Here is a 13,116-nt window from a genome sequence, read left to right as displayed (position 1 = left end):
ACTGTTATTATAGGAGAACTCTGCATAAGTTAGGCTTTTCTCCCAATCTTTACCATATGTGAGCACACATGCTCTTAGCATATCTTCCATAATCTGATTTACTCTTTCAGTCTGGCCATCTGTTTGAGGATGATAAGCTGAGCTAAAATCTAGATTGGTTCCCATAGCTTCATGCAAACTTTTCCAGAACTTAGAGGTAAATTGGGTACCTCGGTCAGATACAATCCTACTTGGCACACCATGCAATTTGACTATGTTATCCACATATAACTGGGCCAATTTGTCTCCACTATACTTGGTGCGCACAGGTATGAAGTGAGCAACCTTGGTAAGGCGGTCCACTATTACCCATATTGAATCATTTCCTTTCAGAGTTTTGGGTAATCCATTCACAAAATCCATGCCTATCTCATCCCATTTCCAAACAGGAATAGGCAATGGCTGGAGCAAGCCTGCTGGTTTCTGATGCTCTGCTTTAACCCTTTGGCATACATCACATTGTGCAACAAATCGTGCCACATCAGCTTTCATGTCATTCCACCAATATCTTTCTTTTAAGTCCATATACATCTTGGTGGCACCAGGGTGGATAGAATAAGCTGAGTTATGGGCTTCATCAAGGATTAATTCTTGAAACTTTCCCTCCTTGGGCACACAAATCCTGTTTTTATACCACAATACTCCTTTGTTATCCACTCTAAAGTATGGAGCTTTATTTTCTCCAGTTTGCTCACGAATCTTCATTAGATCCTTATCCTTATGTTGTGTCTGCTTGATTTCTTCCACAAGAGTTGGCTGCACCATCAGACTGCCATTTTGAGGTTGGCGTACTATATGCATGTTCAACCGTGCTATCTCTTCTTGTAGGTGAGTGTTCTTAGGCACCAACTGCTGACCATATGACCTTCTGCTTAGGGCATCTGCTACCACGTTGGCCTTTCCTGGGTGGTAATGAATCTCAAGGTTATAGTCCTTGATTAATTCTAACCATCTTCTTTGCCTTAGGTTCAAGTCTGGCTGTGTGAAGATGTACTTCAAACTCTTGTGATCAGTGTAGATTTCACACTTGTTTCCAATGAGGTAGTGTCTCCAAATCTTGAGAGCATGTACTATAGCTGCTAACTCCAAATCATGGGTAGGGTAATTTTGCTCATGAGGTCTAAGCTGACGAGATGCATAAGCAACCACTTTTCCTCCTTGCATGAGAACACATCCTAAACCTTGTCTTGAGGCATCACAGTATATGATGAAATCTTGGTGAATGTCTGGCAAGGTTAACACTGGTGCTGTTGTTAGTCTCTTCTTCAACTCTTGGAAACTCTTCTCACATGATTCTGTCCAAGTGAATTTCTTATCCTTCCTAAGAAGCTCTGTCATGGGTCTGGCTATCTTGGAAAATCCTTCTATAAGCCTTCGATAATATCCAGATAATCCAAGAAAACTTCAAACCTCACTCACATTGGTGGGTTGCTGCCAATGGGAGACAGCTTCTACTTTCTCAGGGTCAACTGCAACTCCTTCAGCTGTCAAGATATGGCCTAGAAATGCAACCTTCTCAAGCCAAAATTCACACTTGCTGAATTTAGCATACAACTTATGTCTTCTTAGCTTTTCCAACACTACTCTCAAGTGTTGCCCATGTTCTTCAGCACTCTTAGAGTAGATAAGTATGTCATCAATGAAGACTACAACAAACTTATCTAACTCTTCCATGAATACCTTATTCATGAGGTTCATGAAATAGGCAGGGGCATTGGTTAATCCAAAGGACATCACTGTAAACTCATATTGTCCATATCTGGTTACAAAAGATGTCTTGGGAACATCACTATTCTTGATCTTGAGCTGGTGATAACCCGATCTCAAATCAATCTTAGAGAAATACTTGGCTCCTTTAAGCTGATCAAAAAGGTCATCTATCCTTGGCAGGGGATACTTATTCTTGATGGTGACTTCATTTAGGGACCTATAATCCACACACATCCTCATACTTCCATCTATCTTCTTTACAAACAAGACTGGGCTCCCCATGGTGAAGAACTAGGTCTAATATAACCTTTCTGCTGCAAGTCTCTTAGCTGCTCTTTCAGTTCAGCTAACTCTGCCGGAGCCATTCTGTAAGGTCTCTTGGCTATGGGGGCAGTCCCGGGGATAAGATCAATGATGAACTCTATATCCCTGTCTGGTGGCATTCCAGATAGTTCCTCAGGGAATACATCAGGGTATTCTTGCACTATTGGTACTTCCTCTATGGTCCTTGCATCCAAGTTGAAGACCATTGGATTAACTTTAGACCCTCGGGTTTGGCATTTCACTTTAATCCCTTCATGGTCAACTAATGATACTTCCTTGGTTGCACAACTAATAATTCCATTATGTCTGGTTAACCAATCCATTCCAAGGATAACATCTATTCCTTTAGACTTGAGCACTACTAAGTCTGCTAAGAAAACTACCCCACTTAGAATGATCCTTACATTTGAACAACCTAGATGACATTTGATGTCAGACCCAGGTGTTCGGGTTATTAGGGGTATCTTTAGTAGTACTGTGGGTATTTGATGCTTCTCAACAAAACTTGATGATATGAATGAATGTGATGCTCCAGAATCAAATAATACTGTTGCAAGTACTGAATCGACTAAGAACTCACCAAGTACCACTCCTGAAGCAGTCTGAGCATCCTGAGCATGAATATGGTTGACACGGGCTCTACCATAGGATTGTTGAGGTTGCTTCATCATCTGGCTATTATTGTTGGTGTTGCTATTGTTGCGAGGGAAACCACGGTTGACTCCAGACACTGCAGGTCTTGGTCCATTAACAGTGTGGGACTGAGTGGATACTGCTGGTGGGTTGTTCTTGTAGGGACAGTTGGCGATGTAGTGTCCAGTCTCATGGCAATTAAAGCAAGTCCTAACATTGTTTGTGACTTGACCAATGCTGTTCTGTTGAGTCTTGCCATAAGTTTGATTCTGATAGGTTGTCTTGGGCTGATATGATGACTGCATTTGGTTATTGGAGACACTAGCAGGAGAGCGAAACTGCATTGGGGCTTGAGTCCGCTGGCTTGGTTGGCTAAAGGTTTTCAGCCTCTGGGATCTAGCACCATCTTGAACCTTGCGCTCTAGAAACTTGCGCTTGTTCTCTTTCCTTTCTTCAGTCTTGGCCACATCAGTCAGAATGGTCCTGTTCATCAAGGTGTTGAAGTCTGGATAGATCTATGGGGTCATGAGGGTTCTAAGCTCACAGGTCAATCCTTCTATGAACTTTGTCTGCTTCTTAGCATCAGTGTTGACCAATTCTGGGGCATAGCGAGACAACTCAGTGAATTGGAAGATGTATTCACTCAGGGTTTTATTTCCTTGCTTCAAGTTGCGAAATTCATCAGCCTTTAGCTTCATGATTCCATCTGGAATGTGGTACCGGCGGAATTCATCCACAAATTCTTCCCATGTGATCGTGTTGGCATTGTCCACAGCTCCACTATAGGCTTCCCACCAAGAAAGGGCAATTCCTGTCAGCTGATGAGATGCTAGCAGAACTCTATCCCTTCCATCACAGTGGATTGTGTCCAACTTTCTTTCAATCACCTTAAGCCAATCATCTGCTTCCATGGGGTTGTCAGATCCAGTAAAGGTGGGTGGCTTAAGCCTCATGAACTCAGTCATCTTGTCTTGGACTCCGGCTCCACGGTTGTTCCTAGGGCGGTTCATGCCTTGAGCCAAGGTCTGCAGAAGGCGAGTCTGAGTTGCCATGACTTGTGCCAAGTCAATTACTGGAGGAGGGGGCAAGTCATCTCCTTCATTATGGTTCCTAGTCTGACTCACTTCATCTTCATGAATACCATCCACATTTGCATTGGCTTGACTTCCATTTGGATTTTGGCTTTGTCTACTAGCTGCACGACCACTTGGTTGAGAGCGGGTAGCTGGTTTGGGAGGCATCTGTTGGTTAAGATGAGAAAGCATTAGATAAGGGTTAGATCTATTGAGTGATGTTGTTTTTTTTGTTAAGGCGTTATATTTTAAAAAGGTGCAAGTCTTAAGACTTGCTATCCCGTAAGGGAACAACATAGAGCACTCAATTATTTAGCACAACCAACAAGCACAAATATATATTTTGAATAAGAGGGCGGTTTACAACATAGTAATGGAGGAAATAAGCGTACTACAATACGGTTCATCTACTTTGGGGGTTGAACAAAAGTGAAGTAAACTTCACTTCCCCAAGACATAAGGAGGAACTAGGTGTTACTATTCTTCAACTTCTTCGGACAGAACGGCTTCATTCCCTTGGTGTTGAGGAGGATCATGCTTCCGGCATTTGTGGTTCTTCTTTTGGACTAAGAGGTGGGTCACCGTCTTCCTTTGGGGGTGGCTGGGTGAGGAGGGGAAATCCTTCTTCCTTACTGGGCTCCAACTCTAAAGCTTCATGAGAGGCTTCTGTGGGTGGGGGAGCTGATGGCCCTTCTATGTCCATCTTGCTTTTGGTTTTTAGGGACATGATTGGGATACCTTTTAGGACTATGGGCTCTTGGTCTTCCTCTGCTAACATCCTTCTTTTGATCCTAGTGATAAGGTAGGCATCCTTCAACTCCTGAGCATGGCGGTCTTCAGCTGCCTTCAAGACATCAGCAATGGCAGTTTCACGACTCTCGGCTGCAGCTGCTTGGGCCTGAGCTTCCGCAAGCTGCACATGGAGCTTTCTAACTATGATCTCGGCTTCCTCCGCACGATGGATGCACTTCCTTAACTCTGAGGCCTACTCATCGTATTGCTTATCTAGAGCAAGTAGGTATGTGGTCATGAATACCACAGTTGGGTCATCTTCAAGTGAGTAACGTCCTTGCAAGAGCTCCATGCGGGTCCTCCAAACTGGTCGGTCTTTTTCGTCGGGTGGAAAGAACCTCATAGGTGTACGGGTGATGGGCTTCTCGTAGATCTGGCATAGGTACCTCAAGGCTTTGCGGGCGACGGCTTGATATGTATCTGCAAACCGAAATCCGATCGCAGTCATACTCCAAGCTTCAGCTATGTTAGGGAAGTCCTCACTTTTCCCAATATAGATGGTAACTTCACACCGCTCGGTCTCATGCTCTTCATATTCTCTACCTTCATATTCTGGGCGATCCTTGATTCCAAGTTTCTGCATGGTAGCATACAAGAGCTTGGAAAAGCCTTCTACACTTAGACAGTAACTGCTGGTCCAAACTCCTTCGGCCATCTGAGAGACATAGATGAGAGTAAATATTTTTTTTCAAATAGAGGGAAGAGGGTAAGAACTTTTGTAAAATATGTTTATTTAGTAAAATACTGGTCCAGAAAAGCCTAAGGTCGCGTCCTACAGCCAACTACGGCTCTGATACCACCTGAAGCGCCCCTGGTAAACCAGTAACTCAAATGTGATACAATACTAGTCCTAGGAGGCTAGTAACATATTTATTACATCAGATAAGTTTCAGCGCAGTAGTCTTGACAAGCGTGGACAAGGAAGGCACGCTATAATAATAAGACACCAAAATACAACACAGGTCCAAAGGACCCAGAAACAAACGATATCGCCATCGAACATCTGACGAGTCCCAATGCCACAGGCTTAGTTGGGTGCAGACACGACCTTACTCGAACGCCACTTCGGGATCGAAGTCCGGATCTTCCTCTGTTTAATAAAGCAAGGGTGAGTACAAAGTACTCAGCAAATCCAACTTTACCCTACGGAAGGGGATAACAGTATATATGCATATGGTTAAATCAAGGATGAGGCTTAGTTTTATTTGCATAAAGCTATCTTTTTACACATGCAAGGTTTCATTTCACAAATACTTTTGTAAAAGAGCTCCTTTTCCACATATGATAGTATTTCTAAAAATGGGGGTTTAATCACAATTTTAAGTGTTGTTGAACCCTTGTTCCCACAACACCATGGCAGTCAACCATTTATTTCCAAAATCACACTCTCTCACATGTTTTCACTCATCCCAACTCATCTAGTTGTTGAAACCAAACCATAACCCGTCCGAGACCGCGGACACGGCTATCCAGATAGATTTACACTCTGCAGAGGTTGTACACTTTTCCCACAAGTAGGATACCATAACTTACACCGTCGTGCAAGCACAGATCCATCAAAGTCATTACCCTCCATAGCTAAGTAATGGCGCTCACCACGGGAACACTAAGGCCACATCTCATGATACCACAATAATTCACAAAGCTCTTTTCATATATTTCCACAATTTCACATACATCACTTAGTGTCCCGTTGCACACCTGCCTCCAGGTGATTGCCATACTAACTAGAGGGATTTAGACTAAGCCTTTCCCATGCAAGGCGAGTGGTTGTACGATAAATGAGTTAGGCAAGATGAATCATCAACTCAGTCCTTAATCGAGACAAGGCGGATATCTTCACGCTTAACCCCGCAAGGTATAAGCCACAACACCAGGGCATCCCCAAAAGAGATCCCATCCGCCCCATCTCCATAGTAATCACATCTATAACTTGTTCATTAACCCTTTCACAATACCCACAATTTATTTTCACCACTCACACCTTTTACTTTTAAAATCATTATATTTGATAAAATATAGCGATGAGTATCCAGGATGAGTAATAAGTCCTAAGCATACTAAATAATAATATTTCTGTCATAGCATATTATTTGTTCCTAGGTTCGAACAAGACAATTATCGGGTAATATCAATTCAAGGATGGCTATTCAACAGGTTTTAACTAAGCAGCGAAAATACTTCGTACATATATCGTACATGCAATATTTAAAACGGCTTCTACGGGTTGTGTTTAAAAATAGGATCAATATGCATCAAAGGGGATCGGTTGGACTTGCCTCCGTCGGCGTCCTCGGCAAACTCCTGCTGACAGTCCGGGTCCTCGGCGTCAAACTCGCGGTACTCGTCTCCAACGTTCTCGTTCTCTGGCTCGTTCACTCCGTCAACTAAAATACGCGACGAACGATACAGACAACAGGCACAGATAAATAATCATATAAATTCAAATGAGCTCCAAAAATCATGAAATTAATATGGGAGGTAGATCATGATTTTAGATGAATTTAGAAAAAAGAGTTATTAAAATCAGAGTTAGCATATGGCATTTGTGAAATGGCCGGAATTTAATCATGCGAAAAAGGCTAACGATGATTAAGGAATGGATGCTTCACGTGGGCATTTGTTTGGCTGGTAGTGCATGTTGCATGCATGCATGTACTATTTGGAGTTAATGCTTGGCCCACACATGCATGGTTAGAGAGAAATTAGCAGGGGTCATTAGAACTCTTCTGTATGTCATGGTTCTATTCGTGGAGTTCTTGGCAGTGAACCGGTACAAACAAATACATGGAAAAATACAGAAAAATACTACAGAAAGACAGAGAAGAGCAAGGAGATGCTCATGAGCTGCTCACCTCGTCTTGCGACGACAGTCGAGCTCGGCTTGTGCGTATGGCCGTATACGGTATACGCGAAGTGAGAGCGAGTGAGTGAACGTGTTTCTCGGGTGGTGAGAGTGAGCACCCGAGGCTGGCTTTTTATAGGCCGAAGGAGTGAGGTTATGCCTCTGGTGCTCAGCTTCGTGCCATTAGAATTGCTACTGTAGTGCATGGCTACACAGGACGACAGGACGGTGGACGGTGCCTAATTTTCATGCAAATGGCAATGTCTCATTTGCATGCACGTTGCATGCAAATGGACGGTGCCTAATCACCATGTCCTTTGCATGCAGGTGCATGCAAATGGACGGTGACATGCTTGTCCTGCATGCATGCATGTATGAGATATATATTCGTGTAGGTGCACTGCTATGTTTTCTCGCATGTAAGCTTGCTGGTACTTGCTATCTTTTTGTACAGCAAAAGAGGCGCGGGAAAAGGCAAGAGGTGGGGCCCGCATGCCGCGGTGCGCGCGCGAGCGAGTGCGCTCGGCGAGGGGGCCGGACGTGAGTGCGCTGCGGCGCTGATGGTGGTGGGGTCGGCGCACGCGCCGTTGCCGGGTATCGGGCAGAGCGAGCGAGCAAGAGGGATAAGTAGCGGACATATGATGCTCATGCCATGCGGTGCAGGTTATATTTAAAGATGGATAATTAGAATGGATGGAAAAAGAATTAGATGGAGATACTATAGAGCTCAAATGATTTATAGTTTTTGAAATATATTTTGAAAATAATTTTTTAATGCGAGTGATTTTTGAATGTGAATTTTTGGGATGTTACACATGGGCACGAGTATTTTTTTAGATATCTTTATAATCTGGAATTTGTTCTCATAACTTGCGGAAACTAAACTGACTTCGTTTCAAAGCAATTTTTATTGTCTAAAAAGTTGCCATTGATTGTGTTTCAGCAACATGGCATGCCCTAATCTTCTTCTTCTTCTTTTCTTTTTGCGATTTGGCATGCTCTAATCAGGATGGTCGCATTGCTCTATTAAGGTCATCAGGGGAGAGAACGACACGCTGGTGAATATAAATGTGCACGGTGCCTTGCCAACTAGCGAGAACACCAATCCATCACATGGACATGTAACAGAATCCAACAAACTTAGCCCGTAAGGCATTAAGGTTGCCAACTTGGCAAATGATGATGATACCGGTGGAAATGGAAGCGCAAATTTATAAAAGACAACGACATTTTCCGGTGCCTTTTATTAGCCGATGAAAACAAAACAAAAAAAGGCATCTTTTTATTCGGGAAGAAAAGTTGGGTGGAGTTCAGGCTAACAAAGGCCCAAATTGACGAGACAAAAGCCGAACAAACTAAAATGGATGGGCCGGCCCAAGACTCACAGCCGTAGGACCCAACAACTGTCACCCGTGGCCCACGAATCCCCTCGTCCTTCCCCAAACCTCTCGTTGGCGTCGCACAGAGCAGAAGTGCGACCAGTACTCTCTCCCCAACTCCGGCGAAGGGAGCAGAAGTGTTGGCGTCAGTTGGGCGGCGGCGTCGGCATGGACGAGGCAACGAAGAAGAAGGTGGAGGCTGCGGTGCTGGAGATCCTCCGGGGCTCCGATATGGAGTCCGTAACGGAGTATAAGGTACGCAAAGCCGCCGCCGACCGCCTCGGCATCGACCTCTCCACCCCCGACCGCAAGCTCTTCGTCCGCGGCGTCGTTGAGGAATACCTGCGCTCACTCTCCTCCCAGGAGGAGGCGGAGGCGGAGGAGGAGCAGGGCGGCGCTGGCAGGGAGAGCAAGGACAAGGAACAAGAGGAGGAGGAAGAGGAGGAAGATGATGAGGAGGAGGAAGGTAAGGGCGGCGGGAAGAGGGAGTACGACGACCAAGGAGACCTTATCCTGTGCCGCGTGAGTTCCTTCTCCCGTACCTCCTCTCTCGCGCTTGTTCGATCGATGCCGATTATATGCTAGGGTTTTGTGGCTGATGTAGATTTGTGCGTACAGCTGTCGAACAAGAGGAGGGTGACTCTGTCGGAGTTCAAAGGCAGGTCACTGGTGTCCATCCGCGAGTTTTACGTGAAGGATGGCAAGGAGATGCCCTCCGCCAAAGGTGACTAACAAACAATCCCTTAAGCCTTATAAACACTCAGTCACACTCTGATAATCTGTGGCTCTAACATTCAATCACTTTTATCCATCATGCTCTAACAATCAATCCCTTTAGCCTTCTAAACAAGGGTATACATTGTTTTGCCGGTTAGTTGCCCTCCGATGCCACTCACCGCAGCTCCTGAGCTCCCATAGGGTATCGAGACCTCCGAGCCAATCTGGTCACTAATAACAGAGAACGTGAAAATAAACCCAATGAACCAGCAGACTAAACATCTAGTGCACTTGGTTAAATTTGCCAACAAAATTGGCTGCAGCCTTCATTAAGTCTGAAGCTGAATTCCCATTGATACAATTTCTCAGAACAATAATATTAAAAAAGGAGTATAAGAAAGGTTGGCATAGCACCTCCATGGACTCTTCCCCATTCCAGTCACCTTTGAAGTGAGTTTAGAATCCAATATTATTGGTCATGGTGTGTGTGATGCTTCATTCCAAGACCTCAGAACAGAAGAAGTTTCAGTTTACCTTTTTTTGTCCAACCACAAACACAGTATCTAAGTCTAGAAGAATTGAGATACTTATATTTGCCATTTATGTATTGTCTTTAGTCTTTATTGAAAAATGTCCATCAAGGAGTACACCTGTTATCTTCAAAATGTAGATGAAAGATTTACCTTCCGGGACAGTGTGGCACAAATGGGAAGTCGGATCGCGCCTGCCTTTCCTGCTGCTGAAAAGAAGGGTTGGACACAGATTCAGTAGAGTAGTAACATTCAGATTTAACTGGACACAGATTTAGCCCATATTCGACAGGTCCCTTCAACCCGAAATCATTGGGTTTAGCTACAAATGATTAGCGAAAGCAGAGTAATTAAATAAGAAGTCAACAAAAACAAACTGGTCCACCTCTCAATATTATATGGAGTTACAGTTTTAGCATAAGTCAGGTTCAAAGCAATACTCCATGGTACCCCAATTCATCATATTTATGTTTGGATCTGGTGTGATTACAGTATGGCTGAGAAATCAACACTCTTGGATATTAAGTTTCCTCTAATCCGGCCTTCTTTAGCTTTCATCCTGCTGCAAATTGATTTAATAGGCCTTCTAGAATGCTGTGTAGCCTGAGCACTTCAAGAAAAGATAATTAAATATTAGCTAAAATTATCCTGATACATAGGTTTTATGCATGCAACATAATATTTTATACCTCTGCAATTAAGAGATTCGTCAAAAAGCAGGATCATGTTTACACCAGCCACCACCACTGCCACGCCATCACAATTCTCGTAGTCTTCACCTATCAATTTCTTTCGGTAGTTTTACTTGTCCGAAATGTATCAACTCCATTTATTCTTTCTAGGCTGCAGTCTAGAGCAAGGAGAAGATAGTAAACATATACAAGCTAACTTATATAAGCATATGAAGATACACCATTAAATACCGAGGTGCACACAATGTGTTCAAATTCAACCCTGATGTGAGGAGCATTTTACTGGTAGACTTTTTCGAGAAAAAAACATTTGACTGGTAGACAGAATTTCTAGCGATTTCACAGTTCACATCAGCTCAGCTTCCAAAGGGCACTACTCCATTAGGTAGCAGGCATTTCTACCTCCAACTGTAGCTGGTTGAGCATCGTAGCTCCTTGAGGTAGTGGGCATTGTCAGAGCACTTGACCACGAGCACGCCATGTTGCAACAGAAAAGGAGCAGGAGCCACCCAGCGCCAATGTTGACGCTACACAACCACCTGCACCCAGTGACAGACTACTGTTGCCATCGTGCCTATCCTCAACGTACCTCAAACCACCATAAACACAGGCATACATTTTACAAATCATGTGACTGCCAGCCAGCATCCTTATACTCAAAATCAAAAGATAGTAGGTGGATAAAGGAAGTGTTCTAGAAGGGATTTGGCGCTGTCCAAGGGCGCTGCTGTAGGGTCGCCGCTGCCATGCAAGGTGCAAGGCAAAGAGACAGGGCAAACAGTTGTCAAGGTCCGACCGACTGACCCAGGCAGAAATACAGCATGCGGGATGTCCTGGTGGGATTGGGGACTGGCGACAATAGAAGGCCACCTCCACCTCCATGGCAGCCAGTCGTCCCCCTCCGCAGACACCTTATCACTTGCTCCACCCCGGTGTCATCTCCTCCCTACTCCCCCTCACCATCTCCACCAACCTGGCCCGTGTCTATGCCTAGAGGTTTGGGGATCTCGAGCGGTGGGTGGCAGGCGGCGGCATACCCCATGGGGCTAGAGTCGCGGGCACAGTCAGCTGCGGGGCGGAGGCGTGGGTGGGTGCTGCCGTCCCTGAGTCAGGTGCAGTAGGCAGCGTGAGCAGGCGTGACCGTCACAAAGGCGGGTGCGGCAGGAGGTAGGGGTGGAGCCGTGGAGGGCTGGAGGCACGTGTAGGCGGTAAGGCAGGAGCGATAGAGCGAGGAAGGGGATTCACAGACAAGGGAGGGACTCAAGGGCCCACCTTTCGGCGCCAATTGATGTGGGTGACAAACGAAGGGTGATCTGAAGCACTACAAATGTTTTAAGTAGGAGAGAATTTAGAACTGAATAGCGATATCGACATAAGGTCCTTTTTTAAGTGTTATCTATGTTTCATAAATGGTTTATTTATAGAGAAACACTGCAAATACAATAATTAGCTTTTCAATCTGTCAAAGCGCGGTGTAACCTTTCATTTCTTTGTTTTATGTTGTGGTGCACTTGTTTTTTTGTGTCATTGTTTATCTCCTTTCTTCTCTTCTTTACTAACATTTTTCCTGGTGCAGGTATTAGTATGACGATGGAGCAGTGGGAAGCATTTTGCAATGCTGTACCTGCAATAGAGGATGCCATAAAAAAGTTTGAAGATTCAGACTGAGAACTTGTTTTAGGAGCCCTCTTCTTTTGCCTGTAGCAAATCAAAAGGCCTATTTGTGACCCTTAACGAGGGCCCTATGTGGGCTTGTAAGAGCTCCAAGTTCTGTAAACAGGCTTCACTTGTGCCATGTGTAGGATGTAGACGACTCTGTAACAGTTTGGAATATTTGCTACTAACAAGTAATCCACCATTATGGTGGCCTGCAGTTCCCATGCTATGTGATAATCGGGAATGTGTGCGCAAGTTCATGAAGTTCTTTTTCCAGTTTTTTCCATTATATTTGTGTGTGCTGCCGATATTGGAAAGGCTGGCATGAACAATACTGAGGTTTTGTCCTTCCACATTATGATCATGCAATCTCTAATTGCCTCCCGTAGGCGTTCAGGCTCTCCATAGTACATCAAAAATTTGTAAAAGGGTTCGATGCAGAGAGCTGTGCATGATCCGTGATCTACTGTATATAGGTCGCTGTAGCAGGGCTGTCTGAATTACAAACAAGTTCGGTAAGTGTTCCATTCCATGTCAGCACATGGGATTTAAGTTTTGCTCTCTGGTGTGGCAAGAGTGACAGCAACACAAGACACCTTTCAGAAAAGCCGCCTTCCCGTTCGTGTTGCATGTGTTACATGTCGCTATCACGTTGAGTCACAGGTGTAGCTAACATAACCTCTCGTGGATTGAAATTAATATCCAACCGATTATCTTATACGTAGC

The 13,116-nt window shown here is 44.5% G+C and overlaps 1 protein-coding gene across 2 annotated transcripts; it reads left to right on the top strand.

Moving 5' to 3' along the window:
* LOC110433498 (RNA polymerase II transcriptional coactivator KELP) lies at nucleotides 8,839–12,658 on the top strand. Of its 2 annotated transcripts, XM_021455765.1 has the most exons (4): nucleotides 8,839–9,050; nucleotides 9,159–9,317; nucleotides 9,414–9,519; nucleotides 12,311–12,658. In XM_021455765.1, exons 1-4 carry the CDS (start codon nucleotides 8,964–8,966, stop codon nucleotides 12,400–12,402), a joined length of 444 nt encoding a protein of 147 aa, XP_021311440.1. In that variant the 5' UTR covers nucleotides 8,839–8,963; the 3' UTR covers nucleotides 12,403–12,658. The 2 variants fall into 2 exon arrangements, with proteins under 2 accessions (XP_021311440.1, XP_021311439.1); XM_021455764.1 differs by having other exon boundaries at nucleotides 8,839–9,317.

The sequence above is a fragment of the Sorghum bicolor genome, chromosome 3 (assembly GCF_000003195.3).
Source record: "Sorghum bicolor cultivar BTx623 chromosome 3, Sorghum_bicolor_NCBIv3, whole genome shotgun sequence".
Taxonomy (NCBI): Eukaryota; Viridiplantae; Streptophyta; class Magnoliopsida; order Poales; family Poaceae; genus Sorghum; species Sorghum bicolor.
Note: the sequence above shows the minus strand (reverse complement) of the source record. Positions and strands in the feature narration are given on the sequence as shown.

Bases quoted from the DNA above. Each gene is read 5' to 3' on its own strand.
- LOC110433498 (XM_021455764.1), top strand. From the start codon at position 8,964: ATGGACGAGGCAACGAAGAAGAAGGTGGAGGCTGCGGTGCTGGAGATC. The intron at 9,318-9,413 runs GTGAGTTCCTTC...TTGTGCGTACAG, and splicing joins GAGACCTTATCCTGTGCCGC to CTGTCGAACAAGAGGAGGGT. The intron at 9,520-12,310 runs GTGACTAACAAA...TTCCTGGTGCAG, and splicing joins GGAGATGCCCTCCGCCAAAG to GTATTAGTATGACGATGGAG.